This window comes from Typopeltis vanoorti, chromosome 3 (assembly GCF_054136105.1).
Source record: "Typopeltis vanoorti isolate ZY-2024b chromosome 3, IOZ_Tvanoo_1.0, whole genome shotgun sequence".
NCBI classification, from domain to species: domain Eukaryota; kingdom Metazoa; phylum Arthropoda; class Arachnida; order Uropygi; family Thelyphonidae; genus Typopeltis; species Typopeltis vanoorti.
Window position 1 is genome coordinate 114056096 of NC_143551.1, and position 19791 is coordinate 114075886.

The 19791-nt window shown below is 34.3% G+C and overlaps 1 protein-coding gene across 1 annotated transcript in view; it reads right to left on the bottom strand.

The window, feature by feature from the left end:
• Window positions 1-983: 983 nt before the first annotated feature.
• The window catches only part of Tbc1d22 (TBC1 domain family member 22), a 239663-nt gene continuing 220855 nt past the window's right edge, over window positions 984-19791 (bottom strand). Inside the window, exon 13 of the mRNA XM_090415889.1 lies at window positions 984-3524. Within this exon, the coding sequence (XP_090272015.1) occupies window positions 3381-3524 (144 nt within the window). The 3' untranslated portion in view covers window positions 984-3380. The remainder of the gene's footprint in view (window positions 3525-19791) is intronic.

Genomic DNA, 19791 nt, shown 5'->3' on the forward strand with positions numbered 1-19791 from the left:
TATTAAATTTAAAACATTATGTTTCACAGACAGGTATTAAGGACTAAAATTCTTATAGTTTAACACCATTAGGATTTCAGTGATGCCAGATTAGATATTCTATTGGATAAAACTCCTTAGAAATAGAACCCAGGATACTTTCATTTCACCAATTTGACATGTTTCAGAACATTAAAATAACTGTCAGACATACTACATATCCTGATCTCTTAGAGCAGTGTTTTACTGTACCCCAGTACTGTTGTAGGTATTTTTAGCAGTGCTTTGAAGCAGCAGATCACTGTGCTGCCCAGCTTCTTCTGTACACTAATTGTACATTTCTTATATATTTCTTGTCATCAGAGTGCTCATATCAGAAATGTATAAGTCTGGAGGATTACAGAAATATATAAAACACAATAAAGCATTGTCTTCAGAAACACAAAATGGGTTAACTGGAAATGAACTTGGAGAGTTAAAATATATATATTAACATAAAGCATGATAACTGTCATGTTAGTATACTCAGAAAATTATGTTGATGAATTAATGCCAGCTAAGTGTAGAGACCTACAAATAAACTCAAGGATGAAATTCAAACACTCATAAGAATGAATGCCATTATCAGTTTGCAGTTAATACTTACTTGAAAATATAATTCCAGTGATATTATAAGATTCTTGAATAGGAATGAAATAAATTTTCTTTCAAATAAAACAAGATATTTTATTCTACTACTGTTGAAATAAAATATTTGCAATATTCAGGGAAATTTCTCACAGATGTGCAGTTTTTCTTTCTTCTTCTCAGGTTAGTGAATTGAGATAAGACAGGATTTATAATGATGAGAAAGCATTTGAGCATAGAGAATAATGTTTACTGGTCCTGACTGCAATGGACAGAAAGCATAAGCAACTTTTCTGGGTTCTGATATGTTAATTTGTATTAATTTCACAAAAATTAAAATAAGCTGAAAATTTATTTTAATGGTTGGACATATGATCAATGTAATTTACAAGGGCTTAAAAAAAATGAAGAAAATTGTTTTGTCATTGTCATGCTTTCTTTTTTAATTTCATGCTATAATACAATTAATGTTCTCCTACACATATGAAGAGTTGTTATTGAATTTTTAAATAATGAAATTCATGGCATAACAAACAGACAGATCTTGCAATGCAGGAAAGTGTTATTCCCTGCACCAGAGAGGTGTATCGTATACACCTCCAGAATACCACTTATCCAATATTCCCCAGATCCTAAAATGGCAATATTTTTTTATGTGATTAGCAATAAACATCTCTGCTTAGTATAATCTGTATTATATTCAACATCCCTCTAATCTGGACCTGTCTTGGTCCCAAAATTAGCCTAGGATTTAGAAAATCAAGGAATGTGTAACAAATTTAAAACAGCTAATAGGATGACTTAATAAGACAGTGGAAAGTTTTGCCTGTTCATTTAAAACTGCTTTTCTGAGATTATTTTCAGGTGTTATTCTGAAAAGTTCAGATTATGTCATTTCAATGGATGTGCATGTAGGAGATCGAAATAAAAGAGCAATTGTACATTACTTTTATAAGATATTCATCTGTCTTACCAAATTCTTCCTAAATTAAGAAAAAACTAAAAATTATATCTAAAACTCATTATCTGTAAACAAAGTTTAAAGTCTGTTCCTATTTATTTACAGTTTAAAAGGTCTATCTATTTCATTTCCCCTTCAAAAAGTAAAATCTGAAAATCGTATATATGATCATTATAAACTCCTATTCAGTAAAATCAACAAATTAAAAGAAAAAGTTTTTTTGTCTATTTTGTAGAAAATCATAGTTAATACATCGCATAAGAATGCAATTTCAAACACCTGCTTTCCTTTTAAGTCTGTATGATGTAACCACAATTTATACATAATGAAATTTTATAAAATTTGTTTTTGTTAACTGTAAAATGCAATAGAGAAAAATATTTGTATACATTCAAAGAGGACTTTTGTAACAAGTGGAATATAAGTGGCTCTTTAATGATTAAAGCAATGCATATTTCACGAACCATGCATCAATAATGAGAGATGAGTATATACAAGTTATACAGCACTCTATACATTCTAAATAACAATTGTTCCCATTTCCCCACCACCTTACTTTATCTAGACAATTAAAATTCTGGCTTCTCTTAGCAAAAGAAGAGTTGTATTAATCATTGTGAAAGGCACCGTTTTTAAGGGTGAGCAATCAAGCTACAACACTCATATATACATATTTCTTCAACCACACTGAATGAAAAGCTGGAAAATCCCATTGAAACAATACAATCCACAATAGCTCTCAATAATGGAAGACACATACTTAATAAAACACATGTGAAAAGGGAAAGAGTTACCTAATTCTAAACAAAGTTCCACCTCTGTGTAATTAAATAAATTTACAGATGCCTATTTGCAAACCAAATTGTCATGATAATTAATATGAAGATGATTATAAATAATATATATATTCATACCACATAACATTTACTATTTAAACTTGAAAACACACCTAGATTCTTCAATGGGCATGATATTTCACCTATATATAATTTAATTAAAAACATTATGTAATATAAAATAAGTTTTATAAACTTAATTGTATCTCTCACCAACTGCTGATGCTACTTTTATATGCAATATACCCTGTTGACTGGTAACAGAGAATAGGCATAAATACAGTAACCTGGAATTTACAAGAGGTAAACACCAATTTGTCATTTTATCAAGTATAAACATACACACACGTGTAACAATCTATATGTAACTTTTATCTTGATTGTGGGGGCTCTGAAGTGAAGCCAAGGCAGCTCAAGAATAAATTCCATTTTACATGAGGGCATTTCTCTCTCTCTCTCAAGGAAGGCAAACACTATAGTATATATGGGCTGTAACAGTGGACAGCATCTATATTGGAAAAATGATGCTGGCACAAGGGTTCGGTCCATGTATCACAGTCAAGACAGGAGAGACAGTTCCAAGGTGGTGGTGATGCAGAAATAGAACAGGTCTAGAAAAATGTGCTGTAGAGAAAGTGATATGCTATCCCACAGGACAGAACAGGATGGTCATGGCAAAAATAAGTTACTCTGGTGTAGCTCACGTGATGCATTAAATTCCCATCAAATGGAATCAGATTTTCTTGATACCCTTATATGAAAAGACAAAATGGCAAGCACTGTGTAAATGCACATCCTGAGTTAGAATCTGATAAATCTTATGTAACAAGAAGTCTGCTGCTCAAATTTTACAAGGGAAAAACTGCATCACTCAGAGGCTATCCAAACTTCTTATCTTACAAAAAGCGATGGAAGTGTCAGTATTATTTACAATGTGGCATCGTGACCATTGTCTGTTAACTTCTGGCTGTACAATATCATTCACATTTATGGTTAGGCTGTAAATGATTGGGTGCATCAGCAAATGTAAATTTTAACCTATAAGCCTCTGCTACAAGCAAGGTGATTTCTTCATTACCCCAATGTAGAGTAGGTAAGTTCTGAAGCATTAACATCAAGCCCTGAAATGAAATAAAGTAGTTAATTTCTTTATATTATAACAAGCATATAATATAACAGTAAAATTATTAATGAAGGTCAAGCATTATAATAAATAAAATTAAATGAATGTTCTTACATCTCATGAATGACTGTTATACTTTGTTATATGGTTCATTTAGAGAATTTTTTAATAATATGAAAATTTTATATAAACAGAGCAGTAATAAAAAAAAAAAAAAATGTAGTTACATGCTATTTTCAACTGTTATACATACATCATTAGAAATATTATGAAATGAATTAGTACAGGTGGTTCCCCAGGTTATGGACGACCAGACTTACAGCGTTCCGTACTTACGAATGGGCTCCCCATAAGGATAATTGAATTAAATATTTGGGAACTAGTTTCTTCCATGCATGTAAACAAACAAGCATCGCGTAAACGGTTCATTGGCACAGCATCTTTACAGTAGCGGCTAGCAAAGGGGTATTATTATCTTTATTATTACTGTATATGCACTGTTCATCAGGGATCCAAGTTAGGTACAAATCTGACTTAAAAATGTTCTCAGGAACTTATCTTGTTTGTAACCTTGGGACTGCCTATAGTTTATGAAAATTAATTTTCAGCCTTTTATTTCATGTCATATCAGCAAGTGAGCCTATATCAATTGTAGTCTGAAAAAAATGATATATGTAATATGCCCTACCCCCTAATAGATACCTAAAAGACTGGCTGTGCTTATTCAGAATTGAAAGCTACTCATTCTTTTCATTTAGTCTTTTATTTCATTTATTATTAAATAATATATGCATAAAATACAAAGCCAACATGTTTCCATAATGCTAATCATATATCAGATATTTAACTAATCATTTGACGAATCATTGTTTTATTAATTTTAATGTAATTTGAAGTTTAAAGCTAAATCTTTTAGTATACACTATTGTGTTATATTTTTAAAGAGACTCTGCCAATTTGCCTATCTCTTTAAAGAGGCTGTTTTTACACCGAGTGTTTAAGAAATTTTAGAAGAGTTCAATCTAATTGATGCAATGACTTAACTTTTTTAGTTATTTTATTTTTATGACTTGAGACCAAATAAAAAAATATATATTCCATACATATCTCGAATTAAGAGAATTTGAGATATGAATGGAAGAGTGAAAATGATGAAAACAAATGATATCACTATGAAAGAGGTAACGAAAGACTTGCAAGTGCCATTGTATGGGGATTCGATTATTAGAGGTATGGTAAACAAGAAGATGCACAAGGGTTGTTTTCCTGGTGGTAAAATGAATATAAGGAGTAAGCAAGCCAAAGGGTTGGTAGTGGTAATAGGGATAAATGACTTGACTGGGAACAAGGAACATGCAAGATTGGATATCAGGAAGTTGAGAAGAATAAAAGATAGTCTGATAGGAAAGGTAGTCAGTGTGTTGTCCAGGTATGATAGTGATGAAATGAAGCAGAGTGAAGATTGTGAATGATATGTTAGCAGAAATGAGTGCAGTTTGTTAATGTGTGAAATGAGTTTGAAGGACAAATTGAACCGTATAAGAGCAATGGACTATATTTGAATGGCTTTGGTGCAAGTCATTTGGAGAGACTGCTACTGGAAGGTAGAGAAATGAGTGCAGAGAATGAATCTGATCAAGTAAGAAGTGATGTGAAAGAGTGGGAAAGTAAGAAAGGAGAGACTGAAGTGGGTAGCATGAGTATAGAGAATGAGAGAACAAGTGTGCAAGACAAGCAGGGAAACAGAGGAGGCTCAGGGTGGACAGGGGAACAAACACAGCCTGAGAAAGGATGATACTCCAAGAGGATGTGAATGCATATGTAGACAAAAAGGGAAGAGGGATGACCTGGAATCAAGGAAAAACAGTCGGATTTGAAGGTTATAAAATGAATAAGGAGAAAAAGAAATGGTTTGATTTAAGTATGGAGAAGTCATATTTAATAAGTTATATCAGTGATACTTGCTGTAGATCCAGGAAATTATATTTATATACAACTGCTAGAAGTGTAAGAAACAAGGTAAATGAAATGGTTACATTAATTGAGTCTGTTCATCCAAGAATCGTTGGAATAAAAGAGACATAGTTGAATGAGGATGACATCCTGATAGGAATAGAGATGGAAGGGTATGATGTGTTTTGTAAAGATAGAAAGGGTAAAAAGGAAGGGGGAGTGCTTTGATGATAAAGAGTTATGTCCATACAAGGTAGAGATGCAAGAGGGAAATAGTGCCAGTAGTTTTGAGGTAGTATGTTGGATGTTGTTATAGACCTAGTAATGTGGATGTTAGTGATCATGAAATGTATAATCAAATCAGCCAAGCAAATAAGAAAAGGGTGATCATTATGGGTGATTTTAATTATGGCAATATAAACTGGGATGATAAGATAGCAACTGGAAGTAAAGAAAATGAGTTTCTTGAGTGAGGGACACTACTTCAGGCAGTATGTAACAGAGGGCACACAAGAATTGAGGGTCTTGGATTTGATTATCTCATCAGAGGATGTTATCATAAATGGGGTGTCAAATCGCACTCCAGTTGGTGAGAGTGACCATGAAGTGATTACCTGGGTGGTTTCCAGCATTGTGAGACCCTCTAAGGAAAGCTCAGGAGACAGCTTGCAGGTGTAATATGGAATGAGGAGTTGGCTGGAAAGAAGATCAGTGCAGCTTGGGTGATATTCAAGAATTATCTAGTAGAAGCAATGTCTAAATGTATTCCAAGGGTCAGAAGGTTAAATAATGCAGATGTGGAATGCATGAATGAATAAATTAAGCATGCAATAGAGAGGTAAAAGGAATTATGGAGGCAGCATACAAGGAGTGATAATAATCAATTCCATGAGGATTACAAAAGCAAGGACGACGACTTGGTCGGTAAGGGTAGCAAAAGTGAGCAGAAGTGAGCTAATGAATCCAAAAAGAATCCTAGGGAGTTCTTTCGATAACGAAAACCGCTGCAAAAGATACAGTTGAGATATTTAATGAGCAGTTCATAAAGGTCTTTCACTCGTGTAAATGTGACATCATGGAGGATTTGAGAGCAGCTGATGATAAGGAGGAAAAACTGACTGTAAGTGAGCAAACTTGATGTTAATAAAGGCTGTGGGACTTGATGATATATCACCATGCATTTTAAAGGAATGTGCCAGGGAATTGACATCTGCCTTGACATATTTAATATGAGTCTTGCACTGGGTCAAGTTCCAAAGGAGTGGAAGGAAAGCAAGATTGTGCCAACTCATAAGAGAGGTGACAGAACTCAAGCATCAAATTATAGGCCTATCTATGTGTTAGTTGTTGTGGTTAAAGTGCTGGAGAGGTTAGTGAGAACCAGGATCCAGAACTGGGTTTATAACAGTGGCATAATCTTTGATGGACAGCATGGATTTTTAAAGGGAGGTCATGTTTTAGTAATCTTCTTACTTATTACAATAAAGTGATGGCTTCATTGGACAAAGGAGATGGATACACAGTAATATACTTAGTTTTGCAAAAGCTTTGATAGATTACCGCATAATAAGTTGATATGCAAACTAGAGCAGGGCTGGATATTGGACTAGTGCATTGGATTGGAGATTGGCTATCTGATAAGTATCAGCAAGTTGTGTATGGGTAAGCAATACCCCAGAAGAGGAAAGTCACTAGTGTGTGCGCACCTCGGGGGGTCTGTTTTAGGGTCACTGCTGTTTAACCTGCATGTTAATGTTAATGGGGAAGATTTGGATGGGAATATTCAGTTGTGTGCAGATGATGCAAAGTTAGGATGAACTATGAGAAGTAGACTAGATGTTGTGACCATACAAGAAGACTTGAATGGGCACAGAGTGGGGATGTTCAATGTTGCAAAATGTAACGTTTTAAACTTTGGGAAACAAAGATGGGATGTATAATTTATGCTTGGTGGAGGATCTATTTAGAGAACACACTACAAAAATGTGACGACAATACAATGAATTCTGGGAAAATGATGTGGAGGACACTGACTTGTAAAAGTCAGGAGATTCTTGTTCCATTGTATAAGGCTCGAATTAGGCCACACATTGGCTACTATGCACAGATTTGGTCACTTGGGTTTCAAAAGGACAATGAGATGTTGGAAAGGGTCCAGAGGTGACTGACTAAGGTGGTTTTTCTGATCTCTGGAATGTTGAATATGAGGAACAGTTGAGAAGATGTAATTTACAGAGTCTAGTGGATAGGAGAAAGAGGGGTGATATGATAGACATACAAGTTGGTAAGGGAGTTGTTATAGGATCAATGTTGAAGAGGTTTTTCATAAGATGGTGGAAGATCAGGAGAGAGAACAAGAGGTCATCCCTGAAAGCTGTATAAGGAGGGTGTGAACAAGGGAGTGAGAAGCACAATTTTTGCATGCAGAGTTGTGAATGATTGGAATACCTTGCCTGAGAGTGTAATGTCTGCAGAGAATGAATGGGTTTAAGGCACAGTATGATGAGCTGTGTATATGACAAAGGGACCTCCTAGACGAGTCTTTGACTCCATGGGGTTTTAGGACAATAATAATATTTAATGAAACTAAAACTAATTAAATTAATATCTATAAATACTATACCTTAGAGATCTCCTCTATCTTTATAGGATAAATTCATTCTCATACCAACTCATTCTATTATTGGTTTGTTTTAACATGTAGTACTTATGAAGTATACTAGGTTAAACATTGTTTTTCATTCATTAGAGTCAGTTCTTTATCAGGCCTTTTCCCAAAATATTAAACCTCTTAACTTCCATGGAGCTATGCAGTGTTTCTTATTTTAGCATATATTGTTCCATTCATCCTCACTGTTAACACTGAATATAAACATCCTTACTTTAGGTAAGGATATTTAACTTCATTAAAAGTAACACAAATAACTAATTCTTTACCAAAGGTGGGAGGGGTTCTTTTTACTTCTTTATAAACAACAATGTATGCAATCAGAGCTTTTCACTAAAGTTACTTTATGGTTTCAGATTTCACTAATTCCATCACTTGTTCCAAGAAAATAATTGATATCAAAATGAAAAGTCACTGGTGACGAATTTTGAAATAGAATAGCGACTTAATATCCCCTTTTATCTACTATTCACTTGCTGACAGTCACATTTTCTTCATTGAAAGGATTCACCTTGCTAAGATTCCTCTTCAAAATCCTCTATTAATTTATTCCGATTGTCAAGTTCTCAAAAACTTTCTTTAAAAACAAAATTATCTGGTCTGCATTCTCAAATTTCCATTTTCCGTCTCTCTCTCTCTCTCTCTCCCTCCCTTGTTTTCTTCTCTCATTACCCTGGTACCGAGTGTTCTGTCAATCACCCATCTACCTTCTCAATGAGCATGCACACTTGCTCAACTAAGTGGCAAACAAGAAGTTCGTAATGGCTGATACATTATTGCTGTTGGCAAAGAGAATGTCTTTATGATGAATGACATATATCACTACACATAAACAGTTGTGAATTAAAATAAAGAACATCAAAATTATTACAACTACCAGATATCTGATAAGTATAATAAATCTCACATACTTTACTTTTTATTTAAACAAAAATATCAATTTCTTATCAGACGCATTGCAAGTGCTGATTATACACACATGGTTATGAAACAGAAACTAATAAAATATCAATGTACAGAAACAATCATCAAAACATTCATAAATTGTAAATTATGATTATTTTTACAATTGCATCAATTGCAATACAATCACTAATTTTGCTTATTTATAAATAAGTAATATTCAGAGCTTCTGCCACCTGCATGCTGGATTGCTGATACTACTAATAAAGTTTACTACACACAGAATATTACCCCCCCCCTCCCCTGCAAAGGCATTGCCTTAGATGACAGGGGTGTTAGGGGAATCCACACGTTAGTAACAGTTGTAGCAGTTTTATGAGTAAAATGAAACTGACTAAAGCAAATGCAGAAGGAAATAGTTCAAACAGGTATAAACAGTGCACTCAAAACAAGTAAGTTTATTTCTATTTTGAAATACAAAAGAGAAAGCTGCTAGTAAAAATCTGATTGAGAAACCACAAGAATATTCAAGAGCAAGAACAGTTTATCTGATACAACAATAATAGCACAGAAGCAGTTCTTGGAGATGTTTATGACATACAGAGCAACTATAATAAACTAAAAGTAACTAAAACTATATAACAAATAAATGGACTATTAAATAACTGAGATGCTAAGGAGGTCAAAGCACTCAAGATAATACAAATGAGAATGTAAATACATTCTCGGTTGTTTTTCTGGCTGTTTGAAAATTGAGAAATGCAATTGAGTGTAATTTTAGCAATAAAATGCTATGGGAAAGTATGCTAAAATGACACTCAATTGCATTTCTCAATTTTAAACAACCAGAAAAACTGATTTTCATTTCAGAATACATGACATTGTACTTTAGAAATCAGTATTTTCAATTTAAAAAAATAAAAACTGAAAAACAATATCAATTCCTAATTCATAAAAATACAAAACTATTCAGACAAAATATAATTTCAAAGTATATGTACTCAGAATTCAAACAGACTTCAATCAAATATAAGAAAAATGAAGGCATTTTATATGTTATTCATCATTAGAATGCTAAATGTAAATATAGACCTTATGATCTGTTCCAGTAGCATTTTTAATAAATTTAGTTAATCCTTTATCCAAGTGTGAGCAAACAAAGTTTGTGCCTGAAAATATCTTCTAACCAAGTGAAAAATAAACTTTCAAGGATTTTTAATCTAATAGCCTCGGGGCCTCCCAATGGCTACCGAGCAAGTCCCCTAGGTGGCAAATGGGGGAAAACCATGACTACCATCCATTGAATATCAAGGCAGCTCTGAGTATATTAAATAAAGAGCTGTGGCCAAGTGGTTTTGGGACTGGTGATCCCATGTGAAAATATTGCCATTTACCAACCCGCAGTGGACCAGCGTGGTGAATTTATGGCCTAATCTTCCAAGATGAATCAAACAGAAATAAAATTGCCCTTATTCCTGGGAAGCTGGATTGTTACTGCCTATGGCAGCAGACAGTTAAACATGAAGGCAGAGGGTGTTAAGAATCCCCAGGTGACAAGATCATGCTGCCATTGGAAACTAGACCTTGGAACTTTTAAACTGTAGGACTCTGAGCAGTGAAGCACGGCTAACTAAACTAACTGAAGAGCTAATGCAACTAAAATGGGACATTCTCGGACTGTGTGAAGTTAGACATAATGGTGAAGAAAATCTTCAATTAAAAAATGGAGACATCCTATATTACAGAGGTGAAGATAAGGAAAGAATCAGTGGAGTTGGATTCATGATCAACAAAAAATTGAAGTACAGTATAATAGAATTTGATAGTATATCAGATCGAATAGCAAGTATTGTTGTTCAAATCTCAAAAAGATACACTCTTAAGATCATCCAAGTCTATGCACCAACACCAACAATGTCATACTGAGGAATCAATTGAAGCCTTCTATCATGATATATCCCAACTTTACATTAAAGGAAAACATCATTTCAGAATTATAATTGGGAGACTTCAATGCTAGAATTGGTATACAACAATCAGATGAAAGCTCAATGGGAAATTTTGGATATGGCAGGTGAGATGATAGGAGAGCAAAATTAATAGAATTTGCAATAAAAGAAAACTTGTATATCATGAATTCTTTTTTCAAGGAAAAAACACATAGGAAAATGGCAAAACTAGTGAAATTGACTTTATCCTCAGCAATAAGAAAAACACTTTCAACATTGGAAGTGACCATCGTATGGTACGTGGTAAGATTCAAATAAACTACCAAAAAGAAAGAAGAAAATTGTTTCTTCTTTCTTTTCAGATCAAAGCAAAACATAGATGTACACAAACTCAACATTAAAAAGGATATATTCCAACATGAACTAAACAATAGATTTAAAAATCTTATTATAGATGACAATGCTGATCAATCAGAAAGTAATGATATTATTACCTAAAACCTTTTATAGTGCTCACTTGAAATAGCTGGTACCACAGAACAGAAAAAAGACAAAATTTCTGAAAGAAACGAAATAACTGATGAAAAATCGAAGAGAAATGAAACAATCAAATAACCTACAGAATAAAATTGAATACACTGAATTGTGCAAAGTGATCAGGAAACGTATCACAGAAGAATTAAGAAAATTCAATTATAAATTCATACAACAAACAATTGAAAACAACCGCAGTCTCAAAAAAGTCAAACAGCAATAAACAGATGGTTGCAGTCAAACTAAAAGTTGGGACCATAACCAGAGATATGCTATTGAAAAAAGAACTGAAGAATTTTACTCAGTACTATATTAGGATGATGAATTAAATGAAGAAGACAACTACGAAATACCTGAAGTACTACAGATTCTACCGGAAGAAGTTATGTGGAGCATCCAAAGCTTGCAAAATGGAAAAGCTGCAGGTGAGGATGGAGTTATAGCTGAACTTCTAAAAGCAGGTGGGGAAATGATCTACAAACTCTTAGCAAAACTATTTACTTTATGCCTGAAGAAAAATTATATACCAAGAAAATGGAAGAAGGCTACGCTAATTTGCTACATAAAAAAGGTGAGGTAGACTTGGTAAACTACTGACCTATCGGTCTACTATTAGTAGTTTACAAAAGTCTTAGCTCATAGGCTTTGTACGACTCTGGACCTAGAACAACCAAAAGAACAGGCAGGCTTACAAAGTGGCTTTAGTACAATGAACCATATTCAAGTTGTACAGCAGATTACTGAACAGTGCAATGAATATCAGTTACCATTATGTCTTTTTGATTATGAGAGCCTTTGATTCAGTAAAAACTTGTGCAATACTTAAAGCATTATGAAACCATCAAATGGAGGAGCCATACATCAGGACCATCAAATCAGCATACACCAATGCCACAACAGCAATTCATTTCAATAGAAAAATCTCCACTGTGGAAATACAGAGAGGTATAAGACAGGGTGACACAATATCTGTGAAATTATTCACAGCGTGCCTAGAAGAAATATTCAAACTTTTTGATTGGGAAAGGAAAAGTCTGAAGACAAATGGAAGATATTTAAGCCATTTACACTTTGCAGATGACATAGTTATCTTTACTTCAACTGCTCATGAATTACAGACTCGTATCAAGAACTCCAAATTGCTAGCAAAACAACTGGACTAAAGATAAACCTAAAGAAGACCCAAGTTATGTTCAACCAGAAATAATAAAAATCAATAATGAGGAAATTAAACAAGTAGATCATTACATATACTTAGGACAACAGATATCAATGGAACAAAATATCATGGATGAAATTAAAAGACGTACGTTGCTTGGGTGGAAAACATTTGCAAGATTACATTCAATATTAAAAAGCCAACAACCATTATGCCTGAAAAGAAAACTTTTAAACCAATGTATTCTTCCTGTATTTACATATGGCTGTGAAACATGGACACTAAATGTAAAGGAAATTCAAAAATTAACAGCACAATTTAGTGTGGAAAGAGGTATGCTTGGTATCACAAAACTGGATCACAATAGGAATACTCGGATAAGAAATCAAACCAAAGTGTCTGACATCGTAGAAAGAGTGAAACATCTGAAGTGGGAATGGGCTGGGCATATTGCTCGAAGACAAGATCAACAAAGGACAAAAGTAGTACTGGATTGGATTCCATGAGAGGAAAAATTACCACAATACCAACCTAAATCACGGTGGATTGATGATATCATCAGATTTGCAGGAGTGACATGGGAAAGGAGAGCCATGGACAGACAGTCTTGGAGTAATCTTGGAAAGGCCTTCATCCAGCAGTGGATCGACAATGGATGATGATGAGCCTCTTTTGATATCTACCCAGTCTTCTCTTACAAACTAACTGGTTTATCATCATCAAATTCCTAATATGTACCCAAAGGAGATGTAAATGATATTATGATAGCACTACATGAAAAAATTATATCATTACTAACTTCTGATTAACAATTTTTCTCCAAATTAATCTGTTATCTGTCAAGACTCCAACGTTATCACATCTTATATTTCTATCTAATAAATCATATTTTTACTGTATTCATCCACCTAGATCTTGTTTTGCTAATCTTTACTCTCCCATTCTGTTTAAATGACCATATCTAAAATTAGCTCTGTTAACACATTTCTAAATGGTAACAATGTCAAGTTCTTTCTGAATATCCTCATTTTTAATATGATACTGCCATTCATGCCATCTGTTCACCCCCCCCCCCGCCATGCCCAATCTTTCTCAGAACTCTCATATCTATTTTTTTTTATTTTTTTTTTATAGTGTCTCCATGGAGTCTGGAGACTCATTGCAGGACACTCACAACCAATTGGTTGTGAGGAAACTCAACTAATTCTGGCAATCAATTCCACTCACTCACCACGCTTCACGCAAAAAATCTGGTCTGCACATCCCTACTAACCTAACTCTTACACAACTTCCACAGATGGCCTGTAGTTCTCTGACTATTTGTCATATATTGAAAAATTTACTTGCATGAATTTTATAAAATTCTTTTAATATCTTAAAAGTCCCCTCTTTTCTGCCTATCAACTAAACTTTGTAAACCACAAATCTTTTCAATCACCTCCTGGTCCCCGATCGCAGTAGTCAAGTTGTGGCCAAATCATAGCTTTATAAAGACGAATAATAACTTCCTTATCTTCACTTGTTAGCATGTTTTTCAACATCAAAGTAATCCTTTGAGCTATTTTACAAACTTCTACAATATGCGCTCTGAATTTTAACTCTTTATCCCTATCAATTTCCTGCAAACCAATACCATCAATATGATACACCATATGCAATCTTTTCAACTTGAGTAGCATAACCTTACATTTTTCAACATTAAATTGACAATCATTATCCTTTGCCCACAATGCCAATTTATTTAAATCATCCTGCAGGATATCTCCATCACCTTTATCAACTATTGCTCTCCCCAGTTCTGCATCATCAGCAAACAACTGAATATCTCCTCTTAAATGTCATTGATATACAAATTAAAGAGTAGTGGCCCTAGTACTAAACCCTGAGGTACTCCATTAGTTGCCATCATTCTCATAGACTCCATTCTATCATATACTACTTCTAGTGTCTGTCCATCAGTCATGTCCCATCCAATACTACTAGCCTCACATTCATTCCCATTTGTGCCAGTTTTTGTAATAGTTTTCCATGTGGAATTCTGTCAAATGCCTTTGAAAAGTCGAGTAGTATCATGGCGTAGCCATTACCTTCATCCAATTCTGCTGTCACTTTATTATAAAATGTGAATAAATTACGAGGACAGGATCTACCCTTTACAAAGCATGCTGCCTGCTATAGAGTATAGCATCCTTATCCACCAACTGTTGTTTTTACCTATCACCAACTTTTCCAATACTTTTACTACTCCCGATATACTAATTGGTCTGTAGTTATAGTCTACCTCTGTCTTTGAGCCACCTTTATGCGATGGTACTCTCTTTCCACTCCCTCGCAGCCCTGCCAGAGCTGAAACTTAAATTTGAACAACTTTGTCAGAGGCATTACATAGTACACGGGATGATATGCCATCCAGTCCCACTGCTGTGTTCACATTCATATTTTTTAATATGCTAAGCATCTCCTGTTCATCTACCTAAATGTCGATATGCATCTCTAACATCAGCAACTGTAAAATCACCACCTGGATGATACATCTTTGCAAAATTATCACTCAGCAAATCAACTATTTCTTTTGGTTCAGTCACTTTCCTGTCATGAGCATCGTTTAAAGTCATTCTACCACAGTCATTATTCCTCTTACTTGCTATATAATAAAAAAAACTCTTTCGGGTTACCTTTGGCCTGTTCTGCTAATTCTCATAATTAATCTGATTTGGCCTCTCTTACCATATTAGTCACCTTTCTTGCTTGCAATTTGTACTGCTTATGAGTATGCTGATTTAGCAGTCTGATACCACTACCGACATTCTTTCCTTGTAGTTTCTCAAGCCAAGGCACTGTTCCAATATGACTCTGGAGTCTCTCATTATTATCAGCCTTATAATTGAACATAAACCCCTTCGTGACAGTGAACTCAATGTATTTGTGTTATATCTCTTTTTCTTCTTTAATTGTATGTTCCTTATATACCTTCTCTCTCTCTCTCTATCACTCTATATTTTGCAGTCGTAATATGTTTTTACCTAGACTGGTTCTTCTCCTTTTTGGACATAGACAAATTTATATTTTATAGCTGCGCCAGCCTATATCCTATAATAGATAAGAAATACTATTCAGGGAGATGTTACCATTAATCTTACACATATATATTAATTCCTACTATCAGTCGTGGCCAATATTCTAGCGTTTTAATTCCCTCCCGCTTGTTAGGTTCGAACTTTAATGAGTGATGAGTTGACTCATTATCAGGCAAGACTCAGATTTGAGATAAAAATACATGTTTATTATCCACTCTATATACATCCTATAACTATATCAAAATACACATTAGATAAATCACTTATACATATCAATACTAAATTAAGAAAGTTACTTCAATTTTAAGAGCAGCTCAGTGGATGCTTTAAGTGACACTCAAGCACATTGCTAACCACTGCATTTAAACATACAAAATTCTTTTACAGATATTCCTCAATATTCTGGGATTACTATGTAAGTTTAGATTCGATTAAATTCTAACTTGTATTCTTATATATGCACACATTTAGATTCACCTCCTTCTAACAATTCAATCCAGTTCAAATTGACAATGGATATCAGGTCGTACTAAGTTGCACTATTCACTTAAAGTTCTCTATTTTGCATTGTCCTGACATAAATTACATTACATATTAATTTCCTTCCTTCAATACGATCTTGTAATTAGGTAACAATAGTCTACATTACCTTCACTAAACCTTAATTAGGTCTGCAGGTCTAGCTTGCCTTTGTTATGCCCGAGTGGTGGTTCCTTCCTTATCCCACATGCAGCGTTGTACTGTTACTGGATAGGCTTTCTCATCCACAACATGGCTACTTCACTTTTCAGAGATTTCTTCGGGAGACCTCTACGAGCTCACGAACGCTTATGAGGAAAACGTTCGCTCACCCGTGCTGGAATTCCGTCTGCCGTATCACTAGGAGACTACTTCAATTTCCTGCCCGCCACTCATCTCTGCCTATCGCACTGCTCGCACGGCCAGGAAGCTCCGAGCACACCTCGGTGAGACGATCCAAGACCAGGAAGTCGAAGAAAAAAGCCTCGTTTGTCCTCGTGGGACTCCTTTTATTCTCTCCGCACAACGCCCTCTTTTTTCTTCAAGAACTCCTACGCGGTGCTCTGATATTCTCGTTCTCATGAATTTCTCTTAACTTTCTCTCTCTGCTACGTCAGCATAATTTCTCAGAATCTCCATACACTTCGCTTTCTGTGAACTACACTGCCTCGGGTCATACGCCAGCAAGTACAAGACTTTTGGACCTAATCTTACAAGTTGTCCAGTGATTTATACTTGTTTAAGCAAATTCCATACAGTGATAAAATACAATATTTCCTGCTCATTAAAATAAACAAATGAAATGCTGCTTTGATACATTACTAATCTTATAAGATTGTAAAAATTCCTGTATGTTTTGCCAAGTGCAAGCCTTTCTTTTCATTCATTTTTTTTTTGTTATTATGTTAAGCCCTGAATGATTTTTTTTCGTTCTGAACCAAAACCATTCAGGATGCTATATTTGGCAACTTCCCAGAACAAAACCACATGATCACTCTCCCCAATTGGAGGCAGAGTGTCTACCTTTGTTATGGATACATCTTCTGATGCTATTATCAGAGACTAAGGAGTCATATTGGAACAGTGCCTTGACTTGAGAAGCTACAAGGAAAGAATGTTGGTAGTGCATGGCAAGTGGTCAGATATTGCTTGAGAGTAGCAGTATCAGACTGCATACCTAAGGTCAGGAGGATAAACCTGGGTAGGGATATAAAGAGTTGCAAAAAAAGAAAAAAGTGATCAGCATACTCATGAGCAGTACAAAGTGCAAGCAAGAAAGGTGACTAGTATGGTAAAAGAGACCAAATCAGATTAATTCTGAGAGAGAATTAGCCAAACAGGCCAAAGGAAACCCAAAAGAGTTTTTTTTGTCATATAGCAAGTAAGAGAAAAAAATTCAGATCTCCTTGTCCCCTCTATAACGTTTCATGTAATTATCACTTAGCAACTACATAAATCCCATTTCCATCTTGTAATGCCATGCCCCCTTTCCTCCTTCCAATCAATGTCACCACAGTTAAAGTCGACCATAATAATTGTTTGGCCTATTCATTGTGCTGATACAAGACATTTACATCTTCCTGTGCCCCCCCCCCCATTACAACCAACAAAATCAATTTTGTTGGTTGTAATTCTACAGCTATCATTAGCAATATCCTACCTCATGTCCTGTTCCTTCTATCCTCCCTGAAAATACAATACCCTTTACACATCCATTGTATACTTTTCTAAATCCATTTTGACATTCTAATAATATATTTTCAATTTTTCATCAATGATTCTATTATATATTTTATAGCATGCAATCAGTAAAATAATACATCTGTAATTAGGTTTTTCTTTTATTTTCCTTTGTAAATTGAGGTATTACTCTACTTATATTCCATTATATATGTGTTTGTCCACTTGTATATATTTTATTTAAAAATGTTAATCATTTCTGATGAATTTTTTTCCCAGTTCAGTTTATCTAATCTTCACCTGCTGATTTACCATTTCTTTTATTTAGGTTATCCTTTAATTGTTTTACTGTTATATAATTTAAATCATTTTATAAGTTTTTGTTGCATTTTTTTTATGCTAGCATTATCTTTCCAAAGATCTGTAAAGTAATCTAAGAATTCTTTTAAATTTACTTCACAATATATGTTTGTGGTTTTTTTAATATCTCCATTCCTATGTCTTACTATTTTATAAGCACTGAGTCTTCTTTTGTATATATCATTTTCTAGGTCTTCATTGTCATAATCAATTTCCTGATATGTGCTCTCAAGGCATGTATGTTCAGGATACTATGATAGCACTACATGATTAAATTTACATTATTATTAATCTCCCATCCACAATTTTCCTCCAAATCAATTTATTACTTGTGAACACTCCAATATTGTCATATCTAATATTTCATACTTCTAAGGCACTTCTCACTGAATCTATCAACATAGACTGATTCAGTCTTCACATCAAACACCTGTTTTGCTAACCTTTCCTCACCTATTCTATTTAAAAGTGGCCATACCACCTTAGATTACCTCTGCTTAAACATTCTTGAATGCTAACAATGTGAAGTTTCTAATATCTTCATTTTAATATGATTCTGCCACTGATGCCATCTGTTCACTCTCCTAATTTTTCTCAGAACTCTCATATCTATAGTCGCTAGTCTTTGATCAAGTGCTTTATTCTAACACAACTCTCAAATCCATAACTTAAAACTAATTTGAACACTGCTTGTCTTGTATACTACTAGATTTGGCTAATTTCTTTCTCTCTCTTATTTCATATAAATTTATTCAGCTGGCTACCCACCATACCAGCTTTGCTTATTCTGTTGTTTATTTCCAAATTTAATTTGCCATCTTCACTAAAAACTGTGCCTAAATAGCTAAAATATTTTACTTGTTCTATAGGTTCCCCATTGAGAATGCAGCTGAAATTTTCTATGCTCCTATCTATTTTCATACTTTTGGTCTTTATATTTCTGATTTTCATGACAAATTTGTTACATCTGTTATTCAATTTAGTTAGAGACTACTGGAGACTTGCACTGGATGTATTTAGAAGTACAACATCATCTGCATATGTGAAATTGGATATGTGAAACTGAGCTCTTTGCTTTATGCAGATAATCAAAGAGTTCAGTTTCACATATCCAATTCTATTATTATTATTATTAAGAGAGACCTCCAGGGAGCCAGGGACTGATCAAGGGAGGTCACATACTAGATGCACTAGCTATTATACGTGTTCTTAAATTCATTCTCACTGCTTGCACACACACACTTCTATAAGAGAAAAATCTAGATGTACCCTCCCCCTTCTTAGCAGCATTCATTCTCAGCATCCAATGATGCCCTGTTGTCCTTTCCCCATTCTCCATAAAATGAAAAATTCCATCAAATTGGCAGTATCATCTGGCTTTCTATACTGAGAGGTTTTGTTTTCATTAGTCTTGGATTTTTTTCTTTTTGGAGAATTGTGGACAGCCAGTGTACATCATTTCT